This window comes from Phacochoerus africanus, chromosome 4 (assembly GCF_016906955.1).
Source record: "Phacochoerus africanus isolate WHEZ1 chromosome 4, ROS_Pafr_v1, whole genome shotgun sequence".
Classification (NCBI taxonomy): domain Eukaryota; kingdom Metazoa; phylum Chordata; class Mammalia; order Artiodactyla; family Suidae; genus Phacochoerus; species Phacochoerus africanus.
Genome location: NC_062547.1, coordinates 88395740 through 88413360, shown reverse-complemented (window position 1 = coordinate 88413360; position 17621 = coordinate 88395740). Strand labels below are relative to the sequence as shown.

Here is a 17621-nt window from a genome sequence, read left to right as displayed (position 1 = left end):
ATCAAAGCCACAGCTGCCAGCCAACGCCACAGCCACAGTCATGCTAGATCCAAGCCGCGTCTTCGACCTACACCACAGCTCACGACAATGCTGGATCGTTAACCGACTGAGCGAGGCCAAGGATGGAACCCGCAACCTCATGGTTCCTAGTCGGGTTCGTTTCCACTGTGACACGACGGGAACTCCTCTGTCCACACTTTTAGGTACAAGAAATTCGCAGATTCCTGGTTCCCACAGGAGTGCCTTCCAACTGACACCTCTCCTGAAAGGAGCTACAGCTGCATCTCCTTTCCACTTGCCCCCACCGTACCACAGTCCTTACACATCTCCTTTCCTTCTCTCTGCTACTGGCACTTCTCTGATCTACTCTACTCCCTTGTGGTGTCCACCCTATGGTGTGTAGTCAGAGCAGGCTGAGTGACGTTTACTGAAGGTAAGTCCTATCTTTACCTGAAGATCTGGACCTTTTTAAAGAGCAATTCACCTTCAATGTGCTACTGTGAATCACTGTCAGCTGCTCCCATTTTAAAGTAAATGGGTTTTCAGATTCTGGAGAGAGGGGCCACAAATTTTCACTGGGCAAGGATATGAGGATGCCTATTACCATTAAGAGAAAAATGCCATTGGGGTTCCCATTGCGGCGCAGCAGAAACGAATCCGACTAGGAATCTTGAGGTTTCGGGTTTGATCCCTGGCCTCGATCAGTGGGTTCAGCATCTGGTGTTGCCGTGAGCTGTAGTGTAGGTTGCAGATGCAGCTCAGATCTGGTGTTGCTGTGGCTGTGGTGTAGGCTGGCAGCTGTAGCTCCGATTCGACCCCTAGCCTGGGAACCTCCATATGCCTCAGGTGAGTCCCAAAAAGAAGAAAAAAAAAAAGAAGAAAAAGAGAAATGCCGTAAAGGCTAGGATTGACAGACCTGCCCTTCTCAGTACTTCCGAGGAACCACAGGTCCCTTACTCTTTGTTCCATCTCCCACAAGTCCTTTCTCTTCTGCATCTCCTGCCTATCATGCCCACTCCTTCTGGAGGCAACCACAGAATTACATTCCCTTCTGACCTTGCACAGAAGGTCTGTCCTTCCTGCCCCTCTCTTATATTTAGCACACTGTTTTATGGTCCCCATACTGCTTCCAAACTTCTTCCATAAAGCCCTTGAGGGCAGGGACTGTGCCGGCCTCCCACTTAGTAGTTACATGGTAAATTTGTGTCTGAAATTCCAGACTTCTTATCTGACAATTTGCCCTAATCAGTGCCACTCTGTGGGCTTTTTCAGCTTCAGCTCTACTGGCTTTGATTAAGCAGCGCTTCTAACTTTTGATAAGACGGGCACATCCATCTGTCACCTACAAAGCCTTTGTACTGATATTAATAGACTTAGGAAGGGGACAGAACTGAGGGACAAACCAAAAAACAAACAAAACCCCTAAAACTAAAAAACAAACCCTCAAACCCCATACTCAAAGAGAACCAGGAAAAGCAGAAACAAATCCAAATGGAGAGATGACTCCTATTACTTTCATTTTAGGGCCTACATTAGAGGGATGCAGAGAGATAGAAATGAAGGGAGACCCATAATTTTATATAGTACTACCTAGTTATATTCACATGCACTGAAAGGTTGATATTTAAGAGAAAAAAACCACCACCACCAACAGAATTTTAAGAAGAGGAGCGCCTGAAATCCGTGCTTTCCTCCAGAGAATTATGAGCTTTGTACCAAAATTAGGTCCTCCTCTAGCAGTGCTGGGCATCCAAGAGACCTCCAGTCATTTGAAGTTTCCAGAGCAGGCGTCTCCGCCTCCACTTGCACCCCACACCCTCTTCTCCTCTAACTAAGGCTTTCAAAATTGTTGCTAGGCTTTGGGCCAAAGCTAAGCGTTTCAGCCCAAATCTGCAGTTAGGGAGGACGCGAAGTAAATCCCCAGGAGTAAACAAGAGCCGCAAGTCACAAGGAGCTGCCTGTGGGGGGAGGGGTGGTAATGAAGGAGGAAGGGGGGATGGGGAGGGATGAACTTTGCTGCTGCAGGCGGGCCTGTCACTCCAGCTGACACAGGCACCTTCACCTTCAAGTTTTTCACCAAGTTAGCGCCCCCACAGAGAAAGTGCTTAGCTCGAGGGACGTGAACTCCAGCGCGCTCGAAAAGAGGAAAAGGAAGGGGGCGGCATTTCCCCGCGCAGCACCTGCCCTCCCCGACGGCCGCACTCGGGGCCCGGAGCAAGGGGTCCACGTTACCTGGCGTCCGGCTCCGACTCCGACTCCGCGGCCGTCTCGCCCTCCTCGTCCTCCGACTCCTCCTCGGTGTCCAGCTCCCGGGTCGCCTCCTCGTCCCCATCGGAGCTGAGGGCGCTCTCCGCGGCGTGGTTGCTGTCGCTGCTCGCCATCGCGCCTCGTCCGGGCCGGAGCTGGAGCCGGAACCGCCCGCGCCGCGCCTGGTGTTCTCCCTCTGAGGGCGCCTCCGGCCCGGCCCGGCCCTGCCCTGTCCCGGCGGGGCGGCTCGGGTTCCCGCCCGGGGGCGGGCGAGCCCCGCTACTTTAAATAGAAGGCGTCAAAAAGTTTCGCCACCGAGGTTCTGGGGCCTGGGCTCAGCTTGTCCTCTTCCCCGCGCGTCTGCCAACTCCCCCCAGCCCTCCCCGCCCGTTTGGACAGATCCCGGGCGGGCCGTTTGCGCGGTGGGAGAACATCCCTCCGAGGGGGCGCAGGCTCCCGCTGCACCCGGGAATTGGAAGGGGGAAAGGCACCGGGCCGCTCCAGCCTCTCTTTGCCCTCAAGTGGGTTTGGAGCCCAGCTGAGCTTCTCCATGGGCCCTCATCCCAACCAAGTAACTACCCTTACAGCGAGAGCAGAGTACTTAAGACTAGTTCAGGCAGTGGTAATTATCCCCTTCAACTTTGCTGTGGTAGGTTTAATTGCAATGCTAGTTTTAGAAATGAGAAAAACTGTCTCAGAAAGGCTTGAGTTCCTAGCTGGCTCAGGGTCTCCTTGCTAGTAAAGCGACCCAGTGGGAAACAAAGTCTGCCCATTTCAGAAACCCAGTTTTGAACCATGGATCAGTATTGGTTCCCTTCATATCTGCAAATCACTACGTTGTGTATTCTCCTCAGTGACCCCTGGATTATTCAGCCAGGAACTGTTATCTTCATAAATCTTAAATTTGTGAATAAGGAATAATTTCCCCCACGTTGACCAAAATCTGTTGTGTCTGGAACTCAACCCCAAAAATCCAGATCTTTAGTTGGATCCTGTTATGCTAATGCTTAAGAGCCCTCAGTGGCTTCCAACTGTGCAAAGACTGAAAAGCTCAAGCTCCTCAGGAAGAGAAGTGCTAAAAACACCCCACAATTTACAACCCATATCTTACCTTGTGGTCTCATCTTTGGAAGTCAGGACTTCCTAACATTCATCAAATCACACCATGGTACCTTTATGGACACAATTCCTTCTAAAACATTCATCCTAGCTTCAACATTCCTCCTACCTTCATCTTCCTGGTTATTCATCATTCAAGATCACACCTTTCTCTGAAAACCCCAGCTTAAGCTCAGTATATCTGTTCCAGGTTCCCACATTATCCCATACACAAATTAGGTTTATGTCTCTTTCCCCCAGGAGACTTTGGAAGTTTGTTACTCATCTTTGTCCCACTATCCCCATTTCTCACAAGCACAGAAGCTTAGCAAAGTACTTAGCACATAGTAGGTGCTTAAGGACTGTTCCCTGCACTAAAGAGAACAAGACAAAACCAGCTGATTACCTACTACAGGTAGAGATATCTTCATACTTTTTTTTTCCGTAAGATGATTTTATGGCTAGAAGAGCTAACACTGATTTGTTGTTTTTGCTTTTCAGAGACACAGGTGTGGCACATGGAAGCTCCCAGGCTAGGTGATCAAATCAGAGCTACAGCTGCCAGCCTACACCACAGCCACAGCAAGGCTGGATCCAAGTCATGTTTGTGACCTATACCACAGCTCACCACGATGGATCCTTTACCCACTGAGTGAGGCCAGGGACCGAACCAGTATCCTCATGGATACTCATCAGGTTCATTTCCGCTGAGCCACAACGGGAACTCCCTAACACTGATTTTTAATTACAGCAAATTCTATTCATAGAGTTGTTAAATGTGATCATGTAAATTAGGTAGTATCCACCAGTTACACTAGCTTGTATGTACACATTACGTCTATGGACATAGAACTGCAGATAGCTGAGGCAGTGCACAGAAACATCAGCTAAGGGGCATGAGAGGGAAGATAGCAAAGTCCAGCCTCCCAGAGTTCACTGAACCAAGTTTAATTAACAGCAGCAATATGCATTCTCTTACATGAGCTGGGTTTTTCCATGAGTAATCCGAAATATATGCTCACTAGGACAAAAAGAAATCAATTGCAGCTGTGGCATTAAACACTAATCAAAATTACAGGAAGCCACTGTATATACTCTCTACTTAAAATTTTATAGGAACACTAACTAGTCAACAAGATTTATCTGTAAAGACTGTAGCTCAAACCAATCCAAAATTTAGAGACTGCACATTTTAACTTTCTAATGCTACTTTAAGTAACAACAGATGCAAATAAATAAAAATGGCCAGATCAATACAATAAAAAATAAAAGAATTATTCACCAATGACATAATTCACATTGAAAAGAATTTCAGTCTCAAAAATTATCTCATACATTAGCCCACTTATCTGACATATTTGGCTGTTACAAAGTTTATAATCTTAGGCTTCAGTCTGATATACAAATGAGTGTAAATGTATTAATTTCTTATCTATTTGTTTTAGTTATACAGCTGAAAAGCAGCAGCAGTAAGATGAGGGGTGCAACAATGAAAGCTGAGAAAACAGTGGCAGTGAAGGAGTCCATGGTAGATTCTGGGGCTTTATTAGGAAATGTCATAACACTGTAGAGGCAGAATGCCTGAGACATTTACCCATCCCTGAGAGCTGCACAGAATTACTATGGAGTACTACAGCTACTATTTATTGTTTATAATTATTACCTGGTCAGCACTGGAATATTAATTATTCTCAACACATTCTGATAAAGGAGAGTTGCACAGTGTTAAATATATTTTAGGAAAATTTCCACCAAAAAATTAGTATATAAAACTTAATTGCTTCAACATACTGAAAATAGTCACCTGTATGGCAGGTTTCATTCCTAATAATGCCAGAGAAATAGGGTACTGATGTAGCTAGTTGGCTTAACCAAGGATGAACTTGATTTTAAGATTCTCTATGTAATCTAGATAATCTCGCACAGTAATTGAGATAACTGCAGCTTCAATCTCATCTTAGAAGTAAAGACTTGCACAGAAAAAAAGGAAAAAAATCAGTCATTTCCATATATAAACTTTATTCCATTTGGTCATACAAAAATTTAAACTTAAAGAAAAAAATGAAAATATGCACCTTTTACGAGTCAAAGCAAAAGTCTTAGCATCTGAATTGGTCTGCAAAAAACCCAAATACATTAGAGGTACAAACTGTGCTACAGCAGGTCTAAAAGAAGTTGTACACAGTCCTTCTGAAAAAGTTAAAAACTGTTTTTAAGATTATTTATATTTAAATTTACAGGCACTGACCAATTTACAAATATTTACATAAACCAAAAACACTGCAGCTTTTTTAGCAGCCCCTATTTCTTCACGTGGAAAAGAAATACTAAAAATGGTATCTTTACAAACATTAAGCTTTTATTTATATTTTGTTATGTCCTAAAACATTTCATACTGGCTTACTGCCTAAAAAATTCCAGTTGAGATTACAAATCCTATAACTGTACACAGAAAAAAACTCTGCTACTATCAATAGGATATAATCTCAACTTTGATCTTTCAGTTTGTGATGCTTCATGTCAAAGGGAAAACAAAAGCAGGAAAACGGGAAGTAAAGCCAAAGTGCGTATTGCACACTAGGCTAACATGAAGTACAAAGGACTTGATCTTTTCAAAATGTCTACAATGAATTCATTCTTTCAAACAATTCCCTAACTGCTGTCCAATACAGAGTTAGTGCTCATATTACTACAGTGCAAATGTTCTGTTGTTTCAACACAAAATTTAAAGCAATCTCAACTACACCAAAAGCATGTGAGGTACTAATGAAATGCTAATTAATATAGACTCAACCAAAGCCTCACGTCTATCCTGAGGAGTCGAGTGAAGACCTAAGGCAACTATCCAGTATTTCATGCCTCTGCTGTGATTCCACTGAAATAAGAGATTTCATTTTGTTTCAAGTACCCGAATAACTGACTTGAGTCTTCACTTTACTAGAACAGACTCAGGCAACAAACCATCTACTTTTCTCCAAAAAAAGTCCACACATCTCTTCAGTATTAGCATGTGGTACAATTATTTAAAGTTATATCAAAAACCTTTTATTTGTTAAGGTAATTCCCCCCAAAAATATTTTATCTGATTTCCTGAAAATTCATGCCATAATGTTACTAATCATCAATGTAAACATTTTTAAAAATACATCTTTAAATCAAAGTGTTTCATTAGGAAATGTCATAATAAAATATGCACTCTTTTTATAAGTATGTCCTCTTAAAAATAAAACATGAAAACAAGAATAATTAAAGAGAAACCATGATGACGGTAAACAAGATGCATTATGATGTTACTACTGTTCTTTATTAAGAAATAGAGGCCAGTTATCTTTTCAGGATAGCAGCTCTTAAAGGTAGTATACTGTTCAAATCCCGTTTGTTTTTCAATCGGTGCCATGACTGGAAGAGAATAAAAATCATTTTAAAACGTAAAATATATGTGGAACAAAAGACTGAGAGTTATTAGAACGTTAATTGTGGTTTTTCTAGGCAATAACATTTTGGGTGACATGTTTTTCTTTGTTTTTATCTCCCAAGTTAACAAAGTCCAAGTATTGTTTCTGTGGCAAGAAAGAAAATGTTATTTTAAAATGTTATACCCAGAGGTCCCATCCTGGCTCAGCAGTTAATGAATCTGACTAGCATCCATGAGGATGTGGGTTCCATCCCTAGCCTCGCCCAGTGGGTTATGGATCCAGTGTTGCCCTGAGCTGTGGTGCAGGTCGCAGATGCGGCTTGGATCCATGTTGCTGTAGCTGTGGTGCAGGCCAGCAGCTACAGCTCCAACTGGACCACTAGCCTAGGAACTGACATATGCCACATGTGCAGCCCTAAAAGACAAAAATAATAAATTAAAATTTTATACCTGTGTAGTTCCAATTATTAATAAGAAATGAATACATAGGTGGGACAAAAAGATACAACTGACAATATTAACATTTATTCACAAATTTAGATCATTTCATCTAAAACAGCAATGTAATTCATGTAGAACCTTTGGGTTTGAGAGGGTAATGAAAGATTACTTCAATTATCTGACTGACTTTTTTTGCATCTAGAAAGCTCTTTCAATTAAAAATTGTATTTATGAAGGAGAGAGTAATCTATAATAAAGCACCATATCTAATATATCTAGAAAAGAATGAACAGAATTGTTAAGAAGAAAGAAACTGAAATTATTGTTCATAAGCTAAAAATCTGGCCTACTACCTGGTGGCTGTAGATCTTGGTAGTTTGTTCTCACTTCAGCTGTTCCACTGACTAAAAGTATTGGTTTTTATAGTTTAACAATCATAATGAAAGCTCTCCCATTAATAAAAACAGCAATGTAGCAATGCGATCTTTGAGCTCTCAATTTCATCTGAAGACAAAAATATTCCCTCTTGGTACTTATTTTGCCCTGCAGAATACTGCATTTTAAATTTTCTATTCTGGTTGACAAACTGAGAGGACCTAATTTCTTAAAGGACAGCTTGTAATATGATTCACTTGCATTTTTAATCATCATCAAAATACAGTCTACTTGTATGTCTCAATAAAAAATATGCTTCTGAAATCATTTTTTACAAGTTCCCTGAACTTCTTCTATGAACCATTCTCTCCTCTATGTCTCACGGTACATATTCCTATTAATATGTTTCTACATATTGTACTGTTGAATTACTTGATAGGAACCAAGCCTAGCAAAATGACTGATGAATAAATTCATTCTGTAGACTAGAAAGCTAAGGAATAAACTACAATTTACATATGCATAGACTGAAATGTGTATGTATAAAATACGTGTGTACACAAACATACGTACACTTTTAACTTTTCAGAATATAAACAAAGATAAAATGGAGCTCTATTTCCTTGTTGCACTGGGTTATGCAGAAAAAAATTATAGAACAGATGTGGCTTTCTTCCAAGGCTACATGTTCCATGACATTTTAAGGAGGGAAAGGAATCTGTTAGGTTACATTCACTCATTTTGAGCGTTTAATAAGCTGACTGTGAAAATGCTCATTTCCACAAAAGTGAAAGCCACTGAGTAAAAGCAGAGTCGATCGCGCTGCAGGAGAAGTACTTCCAAATTCAAGCAATAAATTCCCTATTGTGCTACATTAATTGCTTCACAACATAGAAGCCAGAGCTTTTCTTTCCTATTACATTTTTTCTCATTTTCAAAGCTAGCTAGTGCAGTAAGGTTTCTAGAGTTAATGTGATGCATTGTTTACCTTTAAAAATTGATCCTTGATCACATCAAACTTCTGCTTTTCATGCACAGCTCTGGCTGTATTTGTTCCATCAAAAGGTTCTGCAATGTTAAGTTCATATATAAATAAGAAAATATTACAATGAGAACTTCAGTTTTTTTATGTGGTCGAATTATATGAAATTGCCAATATTTGACAGTTTTTGACCTACAAAACAGCAACTGCAAAAGTTTAATATAACATCTTATTAGATTTAGGCAAATAGACAATAGTTTTATAACAGTTACGAACTGCCTAATAAGGCAGAGACACTTCAATTAAGTCATCAGCATAGGTTTGTTAAGTCTAAATCATAAAAATGGGTAAGATTTCTGAAGAATTAGAGTCAAAAACTACCCTGAGAAGAAGAAAAATTAAAAAAAATAAAAGAGTCATCAAAAAGAATAAAGCACTACACCAAAAGAGGTGGTCAATGTCAAATATCACAGAAAGGTAATTTTAAATTTAATTCTAATTGAAAAGAGCACTGATTTGTCTAGTATGAAAAATGTCAATACCTCTGAAAGTTAAGGTTTAATACAGGTAAAGATGGAAGACGGTGCAGAGAATTATTGTATAACTAAATGGCTTCAAAAAGATGCATAAGAACAGTGACTTGTATTAGGAATTTGGCAGTAGGAAAGAGAGAACCAAGATAGCAAGTAGAGCAGACAGAGAACAAAGGAAGAGATTATATGTGTGTGTCTCCAACAATACCTACCTTCCATGATTTAACCCCCTCCCCCCGACTCACTCTTCACCCACAAAATAAGAGAGTAGAGAGTTCATATACAGAGACAAAGAAGCTGATCCTATATAACAGAACAAGAAAACTGAAGATAATAATGAGAAAAGGAGGATAACTAAAGACATTAGTTGGAAGGCGAAATCATACCGGCAATAAGTTAAAATTACTAGAGTTTAAGAATTCTGGCACTAAAAAAGAGAAAGAAAATACTTAGAAGAGCCAGTAGGATCAAGTTAAGAGTATTTTTCAAGGATGAAAAGACCTACATATGTTGTTAACCTGAAAGAGAGGGACTAGAGAGAGAACAAAGCTTCTAGAATGAGGGGAAAGATGTGGAAAAGTATAAAAGAAAAGGAAATCTGAAGGGGAGGTTAACTTCAGATCTGTCATATAATCTAGGTAGGGCCATAATTTAATTTTTTTCTTTTTTTTTTTTTCACCTTTCTGAGCAAGAAAGAGTTTGCTGTCACAGTACTTTTTTTAAAGAATAGAATAACGCCATATGTCAAACTATCAGATCACATATTGCATAGCACTTTACAACAGTATTTAATATTCAGAAGAGGAGTTCCTGCTGTGGCACAATGGGATGGGCCGCATCTCTGCAGTGCCAGGACAGAGGTTGGATCCTGAGCCTGGCACAGCTGATTAAAGGATCCGGTGTTGCCTCAGCTGCAGGCATAGGTCACAACTATGGCTCAGGTCTGATCCCTGGATCAGGAACTCCATATGCTGTGGGTGGCCAAAAAAAAGACGAAAAAAAAAAAAAGACAAGTAACTAAAATAATATACACCCATTGTGTAATTAAGCAAACCAAAGACCAAAGCAGAAGACAGAATTTCACATTTACAAACTCTTAATTTGCTGCATTATAATTCAAGATTAAAATATTCTAAATTTGATGTTTCCCTACAAATGTCAAATCTCAACTCCTTATACTTTTTTTACCTCAAGATTTACAAAGTCATCAACTTGGCATCTGTGAGAACAATTTCTGCCTCTTGAAGTCAGTTTCCACCAGTTCAAAGAGATACTCAACTAAACGTGGAGTTCCCGTTATGGCTGAGTTGGTTAAGAACCCGACATAGTGTCCATGAGGATGCAGGTTCAATCCCTGGCCTTGGTCGGTGGGTAAAGGATCCAGCACTGCCACAAGCTGCAGCGAAGTTCACATACGCGGCTCAGATCCAGTACTGCTGTGGCTGTGGTGTCGGCCTGCAGCTGCAGTTCCAATTTGACCCGTAGCCTGGGAACCTGCATTATGCCACAGGTATGGACTTATAAAAGGAAAAGAAAAAAAAGAAATATTCAACTACATGTAAATTAATATCGTCAGAGCATCTGATTTTTAAAGTAAAATCAATTTATATTCATAAAATATAACGCATTAATTATCAATACTTTAAGTATAAAAGAACTAATTTTATTTCAAAGAATCATCACATGAATATTTTCTTCCACTTACAAGTCATGAAACTACATTTCAACCAACTACAAGCATGAAAGGTGCCTAAAGGCTGCTCAAGTCTTACCAACTGGAAAGACTCAACACTTAAATTCATATTTATTACTTCCTACAACTAAAGAATTTTTAATTATTTTTTAAAAATTAAAATTTTATCATTACAAGATTTATAAACCACTTTAGAACATAAATGCACGGCTTTTAATTGAAATATAAGCTGAAATTACACAAGTAATCCTCTCAGTACCATGATGATAGTTGGATAGTAAACAGAGAGTAGGCTGTAGGAAAGCTACCTTCTACACAGATGAATTTATTTCTCCATTCAATACCATCAGGCCTGGGAATGGCTTTGGCTTCACGAACCGAAATCATTTGACTGTTCCAGCTATAAAAAGAAAAACACTGATCATGTTAACTATTTTCTTAACTTCTCTTTAATTATTTTTATTATATCAGTAGTTAGGCCTACTCTGGTTTTCTGATAGAACTGAAATTTGCTTCAACTCTCTGCACCTCAATCCCCATTTCCCCTTCTCTACTTCTTCTGTCTCCATAGCACTTACATTCTAACCATCTGTTTCTTTATCACGTTATTTACTGTATGTCTCCCCAAGCAGAATGAAAGCTCCAATATGCTAAGTTATTTATGCATATTTTTTCAGTGTGTATCTACATGCTTAGTACAAACTAGGTATTCAATATATATATTTTGAATAAATGAAGGAAGCAAAAAAATACATTCCTTGTTAACACCCCACTAAGAATTTTTTACTTGTTAAGAGAAAAGTAATCATTCTAAGTTCTTTTCTGGTATCATTAGATAAAATTTTTATTCAGGTGTACCTCTACTGATCGTTTTATGGTAGAAAATGTTTAAATTTTCCAATAGAAGTAGATGCTGTTTCAAAAAAACAAAAGCATACTGTTATTGCTGTATATCAGATGTAGCTGTTTTTTTTGTTGTTGTTGTTTTTGTTTTGTCTTTTCTAGGGCCACACGTGGGACATATGGAGGTTCCCAGGCTAGGGGTCAAATCGGAGCTGTAGCCACTGGCCTACACCACAGCCACAGCAACGCGGGATCCGAGCCACATCTGCAACCTACACCACAGCTCACAGCAATGTTGGATCCTTAACCCACTGAGCGAGGCCAGGGATCGAAACTGCAACCTCATGGTTCCTAGTCAGATTCGTTAACCACTGCACCACAACGGGAACTCCCACATGTAGCTGTTAATAGTGAGGTTTTATTCACTAAACAACTTTATCAGCATGCCTGAAGGTAACTGTCCAGTCTGCAGTGTGTCCTAACCTTACACTGTCTTTTTAAATTTACAATAATTTTTACAAGTTTAAATTATAATAATTTTACACAAGTACAATTTCCCTTTTTTTTCAAGGAACACTTTAAAACATATGACGATTCAGCTTGTACTCAAGAAAAAAAATGAGTTTAGGGAATAGCTGTTATCTTTTTTCTCAACCATATTTAGTTTTTGCCATCATTTTAGTAATAAGAAGAAAACACCAGTTTGGGACCTTCCAATTTGATCACTCATCCTACTCTATATCAGACAAAGAATCCATTAAGATAGAAATATGGATCCAGGATGGCATTTGTTTCTGGGAAAATGACTAATTTCTGTGTTAAACATGCAAGAAAATACTGCATGTTGTGATGTTTGATAACCGAAAAGGATCCTCCAACTCTAATTTTCTATTTTTTTCTAACCAAGAGTACAGCTTAGAAATAGTTTACAAAGACAGCCTTAAGTTCTTTAAAAATACATGTAAGAATTTAAGTTTTTTAAAAATAAGTGGGTTGTCAAAAAGAAATACTTAGTACTGGTTACAGTAAGATGTTTTAGATCCTTCATGTACAGCAGCTTCATTAGTATGGACTCCAAACAGAAAAGAAGTATACTGCTCTACTGGTCCAAGTAGGTTTCCAAAATTTTCTTAAAAATAACAATGTAAAGGGGAGAGTTATATAACCACATGCCTGAACTAAAACAGGATTACAGTAGAATTACATTTTGTGCTACTTCATGTTATACCACTTAAGACAAATTTCAAAAATAAAATGAACTTTTTCCTGAGACTACTTGTTTCTAATATGAACTTATAAGATAGCTGAATCTGCAATAGAAGTAAAATGGAAACATTAAGTCAAAGGGGGTGGATTGGGAGTTCCTGTTGTGGCTCAGTGGTAATGAGCCCAACTAGTACCCATGAGGGTGTGGGTTTGATCCCTGGCATTGCTCAGTGCGTTAAGGATCCGGTGCTGCCATGAGCTGTTATGCAGATCGAAGACTGAGCTTGGATGCCGAGTAGCTGTGGCTATGGTGTAGGCTGGCAGCTGCAGCTCCAGCTCCAATTAGACCCCTAGCCTGGGAACCTCCATTTGCCACACATGTGGCCCCAAAACTGGAAAAAAAAGGGGGGGATGGACTGCTTTTTCTTCTCTCAGACAAGTTTAAAATATTGAAATACTATATCCTGACATTAAATTAAAACTTTTACTTCATTAAGTCAAAGGAATTTTCCTCACTTTCATGTCTATTATATCAAATCCTGAATTTATATATTACATGTCAGTACTCGGTTCTAAGTTGGATCACAGAAACATATGTCACATATCTATATTCACTTTTTCATCCCTAACCAGATATCATTAATCTTTAACCTGTAACAGCCTAAACAACAGTTATTTAAATGACTATATCATTTGAGGTTCTTCACAGAGGAAAAAAAATGAATGTTTGAATCATTATTTAGACTGATTCAATCGGCTGCATTTTTCAAAGAACTTTTAAATATGTTTAAATTATTAAGTATTTCAAACCATAAGACATGATACATACACTAGTTTTACTCTTGGAGGTGAATGTAAATGTAGAATTCAAATGATAATTTACAAAGTTTCCCTATACATTTCCTTCTTTAAAAGAGGCTCTAAACTAAACTTATAGCCTTTTATCATAACAGATTTCGCTACAATAATTTGCTTCCCATGTGAAAATGTTATTGTCATTCAAAAAGTGTAAAATAAGATACAGTGTATAAAAGAGGAATGTTCCAGAAAAGAAGATATATGAGCTTAATTTAATCTAAAATAGATTTGATAAAGTATAATAATCCTTTGAATATAAAAGTGAGAAGTTTTCATGTAGCATAGCATGTGTTAGGGATCCAGCATTGCCATAGCTGTGGCACAGGTCGCAACTGTGGCACAGGTTCCATCCCATGCCCAGGAATTTCCACATGCCATGGCTGTGGCCAAAAAAAAAAAAAAGAGACTACTGACTCTGCATTACTAAGATGCTTGCTTTTTTATTTCAGTATAACAAACTGTAGGCATCTACTAATTCTCTTCTAGCCTTTCTTTTTGAGATAAAGTTTTGGGTTTTTTGTTTTTTGTTTTTCTTTTTTCAGCCACCCCTCATAGGCATATGGAAGTTCCCGGGCCTGGGATCACATCCGAGTTGCACCTGCACCCTTCACCACAGTGGCAGCAATGCCAGATCCTTAACCCACTACACCAGGCCAGGGATCCAACTGGTGCCTACACAGAGACAAGCCACATCATTAACCCACTGCGACCACAGCAGGACCTCCCAGTAACAAAGTATTTTGAGATGGCTGATTAAACTGGAAATGTAGTCTTCAACATTATAACTTTATACATTTGTTTGAACAAATGTCTATTTTTGTCCTATTACTGAGGTCTGGGAAGCAAACAAACAAAAAAAGAACACGCTTTGTTAGGGATGTCAAACCTTGTAAGGAGAGAGAAAACTTTAATCCTGGTGTTTTGCTTTGTTTTGTTTCGACTGGCTCCTCTTCTGCCTGACCATTTAAATTTTGGTATCTTTCAGGACTTGGTTTCTTTTAACCTTATCCAAGTGCTAAAGCATTCACCCCAGGCTTTAATACTCTGATGTTTCTTTACCAAATCTTTTGTTCCAGCTCTGAGCTTTCCACTAAGCCCAGGCCAAAATTTACAACGGACTACTCGAAACAGCCACCTAGATGTCCTACAGATGACCCTGTGCCTACATTTTCAAGACTGAATTTAATGTATTTTGTCCATGGTCAATTATTAAAAGCACTCCCTTGCCTATCCCTCAACTCTCTTATCTGCTCTTGTCAGCACTGAACTTAGTTGACTGAAACAACTATAATTAAATCTTTGCTTACTTCTTTCCCAAGCAGCTAAACAGGGCTGGAGAAGTATACGCAAACATGCTGACCTTTCAATTCATGATCACTTTAAATTCACTTTAAATTGGTGATGGCTCAGCTCAAAAAGATCCTAAACACTACTAGACATCAATCATACTATATTTCCACCATTTCACTCCCTTATTCTTCAACATGAAAATTCACACCCTCTCCTCATTTTTCAAATTTCCTCCCTCACAATCATTCCCAGCTGATGTGCACCCTTCATTTCATTTTAAAAAAACTGTATCAAAAGATAATTTCTACTAGCTCCCATCACATTTGGCTGTATCTATATATTCTTTTTTTCATTATTAATGAATTGTCAGTCTTCTACTCCATTTGTGCTCTAGATTTCAGTCCCCCCTACTCAAACAAGGAGAGTTGAACAATTTACTATGATTCTTCTGGTATCACTAATTTTGCCATCAAGATGGGTTAGTTCTTTTCTAAAAACAAAAAACTAACCTCACTTAATCTGCCAATTTCTACCTGATTTTTTCTTCTCCCTTTACAAGTATGCAAATTCCTCTACAGAATTAACTACACTATCTATATCTAAATCTTTTCTCCTTAGCTCACACCAATAATGGTTTTTATCCACATTATTCCACAGAGTGCTCCTGTCGAGGGTCCAATGGCCTCCACATGGACCAGTGCTCCAATGGTCAGCTTTTAGTTCTCACCTTGTACTTGATCTATCGAAAAATGTGACAGATAAATCATTCCCTCCTCCTCAAAATTCAAAACACCCCCCCCCCTTGGATTAAGGCACTACAGTCTATTGGCTTTCCTTCTTTCTCAATGATTCTTCTTTTTAGACTATTACATATTAGCTCCTTTCTCATACCTAATCTCATTTTTTATTTCATCCTTGTATGATGACATTTTTCAAAGAAAAAAAATGAAAAGCATAAAACTCAAAAAGTTAACATTTTGCTACATTAACTTGTGTGTGTGCATATATGAATACGTTTTGAACTGAACCCTTTCTTAAGCTGTGAAGAGCATGAAAGTTCATTTCTTTATCCTTTGGCATATATCTAAGAATAAGGCCATTTTCCTTATGACACCAACCACATCTATAAATTTATGTAACTCAAATGCCTCTTATAATTTCTCCACCCCAGTAAGACTGTAACCATTGTATTTTTGTTTTATCTCTTTAATCTGGAAACATTCCCTCCATTCTCTTTAAAAATGACATTGACTTTTTGAGAGACTAGGCCCAATGTTTCACAGAATACCTAATTCTGAATTCTTTCTCTCTTCAGTGCATCACTTAAAATAGTCCTGTATCGTCTGTATTTCCCCTACACCTCAACACTGGGGTATCTAAGGGTTTACTCCTGGGCCATTTCTCTTTTCTATCTATATTCCTTGGTTTTCCCCCAAAACTTCCTAGTTTTAAAATGCTGTCACAACTTCCTGTGACCTCTCTCCTGAACTCTCTCCTCAGTAACTCTACTTGAATATCTTCTGAGTATTCCAATCTTAAAACACTCAAAATGAGTAATGCTCCTCCCTTGTCTCCAAAAGGCACCTAATGACAATTCCATCATTTCAGTTACTCAGGCCAAAAACTTAGAAGTCATTCTTTTTTCTTTTTTTTTCCCCCTTTTTTAGGGCTGCACCTTCAGCATATGGAAGCTCCCAGACTAGGGGTCGAATCAGAGGTACAGGTGCTGGCCTATACCACAGCAATACCATATCCAAGCTGCATCAGTGACCTCACAGCAACACTGGATTGTTGCTGGATCCTTAACCCTCTGAACAGGGCCAGTGGTCCAACCCACATTCTCATGGATACTAGTCTTTCCACTGAGCCGCAAGGGGATCTCCCTAGAAGTCATTCTTGACTCCTTTCTCTTATGTCACAGCTAATCTGTTGCAAAGAAAAACATAAATGGAATCTGATCACTCCTCCTCCACTGCCACTGCAACCATCTCTATCCAAGCCACATGGTTTCCCTTAGATTATTACAGTATCTTTCTAAGTAGGGCCCTTGCTTCTGCCTTTGGCTCCCTCTTCAGTCTATTCTTATCGAGCAACCAGGGTGAGCACGTTATAAACTAAATAAGATCACATAATTTTTCTAATGAAATGCCTCCCGTGGTTTTCCATTTTACCCAGAGGAAAAGCCAAAGGCATCAAAATGAACTCCTAGACCCTGTATGATACAGACTTCCTTAACTCTGACATCACTCACTTCTACTCTCTGCCAGTCACACTGGCCTCTTGGCTGTTCCTTAAACATGTTAGGCAAACCTCTACCTCAAGTCTTTGCAGTTGCTTTTACTTCTGTTTGGAAAGCTTTTTTCCCATATAGATATGTAACTGACACCTTCCTCTCCATCAGGTCTTTATTTATTTCAAAGGTCAACTTTTTAGTGAGACTTTCACTCACCATGCTAGGTATTAAACTACAATAAAGGTACTAAAATTGCAACAACTACATATACCAGAATCTTCTATTTTGGTTTTTTAATGTTTCTTCACTTACCACCATTTAACGTAATATAAATTTTGCTTATTGTCTCTCTCGCCATACTACAATGTAAGCTCCATGAAGACAGTTTTGTTAACTGCTATATTCCC

General features: G+C 39.0%; 2 protein-coding genes across 5 annotated transcripts in view; both read right to left on the bottom strand.

Annotated features, from left to right (window-relative positions):
* Window positions 1-2442, bottom strand: part of CMYA5 (cardiomyopathy associated 5) — a 115222-nt gene extending 112780 nt beyond the window's left edge. For both annotated transcript variants that reach the window (XR_007134508.1, XM_047778182.1), the window contains exon 1: window positions 2233-2442. Coding sequence is in view for 1 of the 2 variants with exons in the window: in XM_047778182.1 (XP_047634138.1) it covers window positions 2233-2381 (149 nt within the window). In the remaining variant the exon portion in view is untranslated. The remainder of the gene's footprint in view (window positions 1-2232) is intronic.
* Window positions 2443-6627: 4185 nt separating this feature from the next.
* The window catches only part of TENT2 (terminal nucleotidyltransferase 2), a 57876-nt gene continuing 46882 nt past the window's right edge, over window positions 6628-17621 (bottom strand). For all 3 annotated transcript variants that reach the window (XM_047778178.1, XM_047778179.1, XM_047778181.1), the window contains exons 14-16: window positions 11093-11184; window positions 8565-8644; window positions 6628-6744 (exon numbers count right to left, since the gene is read on the bottom strand). In XM_047778178.1, the coding sequence (XP_047634134.1) occupies window positions 6670-6744; window positions 8565-8644; window positions 11093-11184 (247 nt within the window). In that variant the 3' untranslated portion in view covers window positions 6628-6669. The remainder of the gene's footprint in view (window positions 6745-8564; window positions 8645-11092; window positions 11185-17621) is intronic.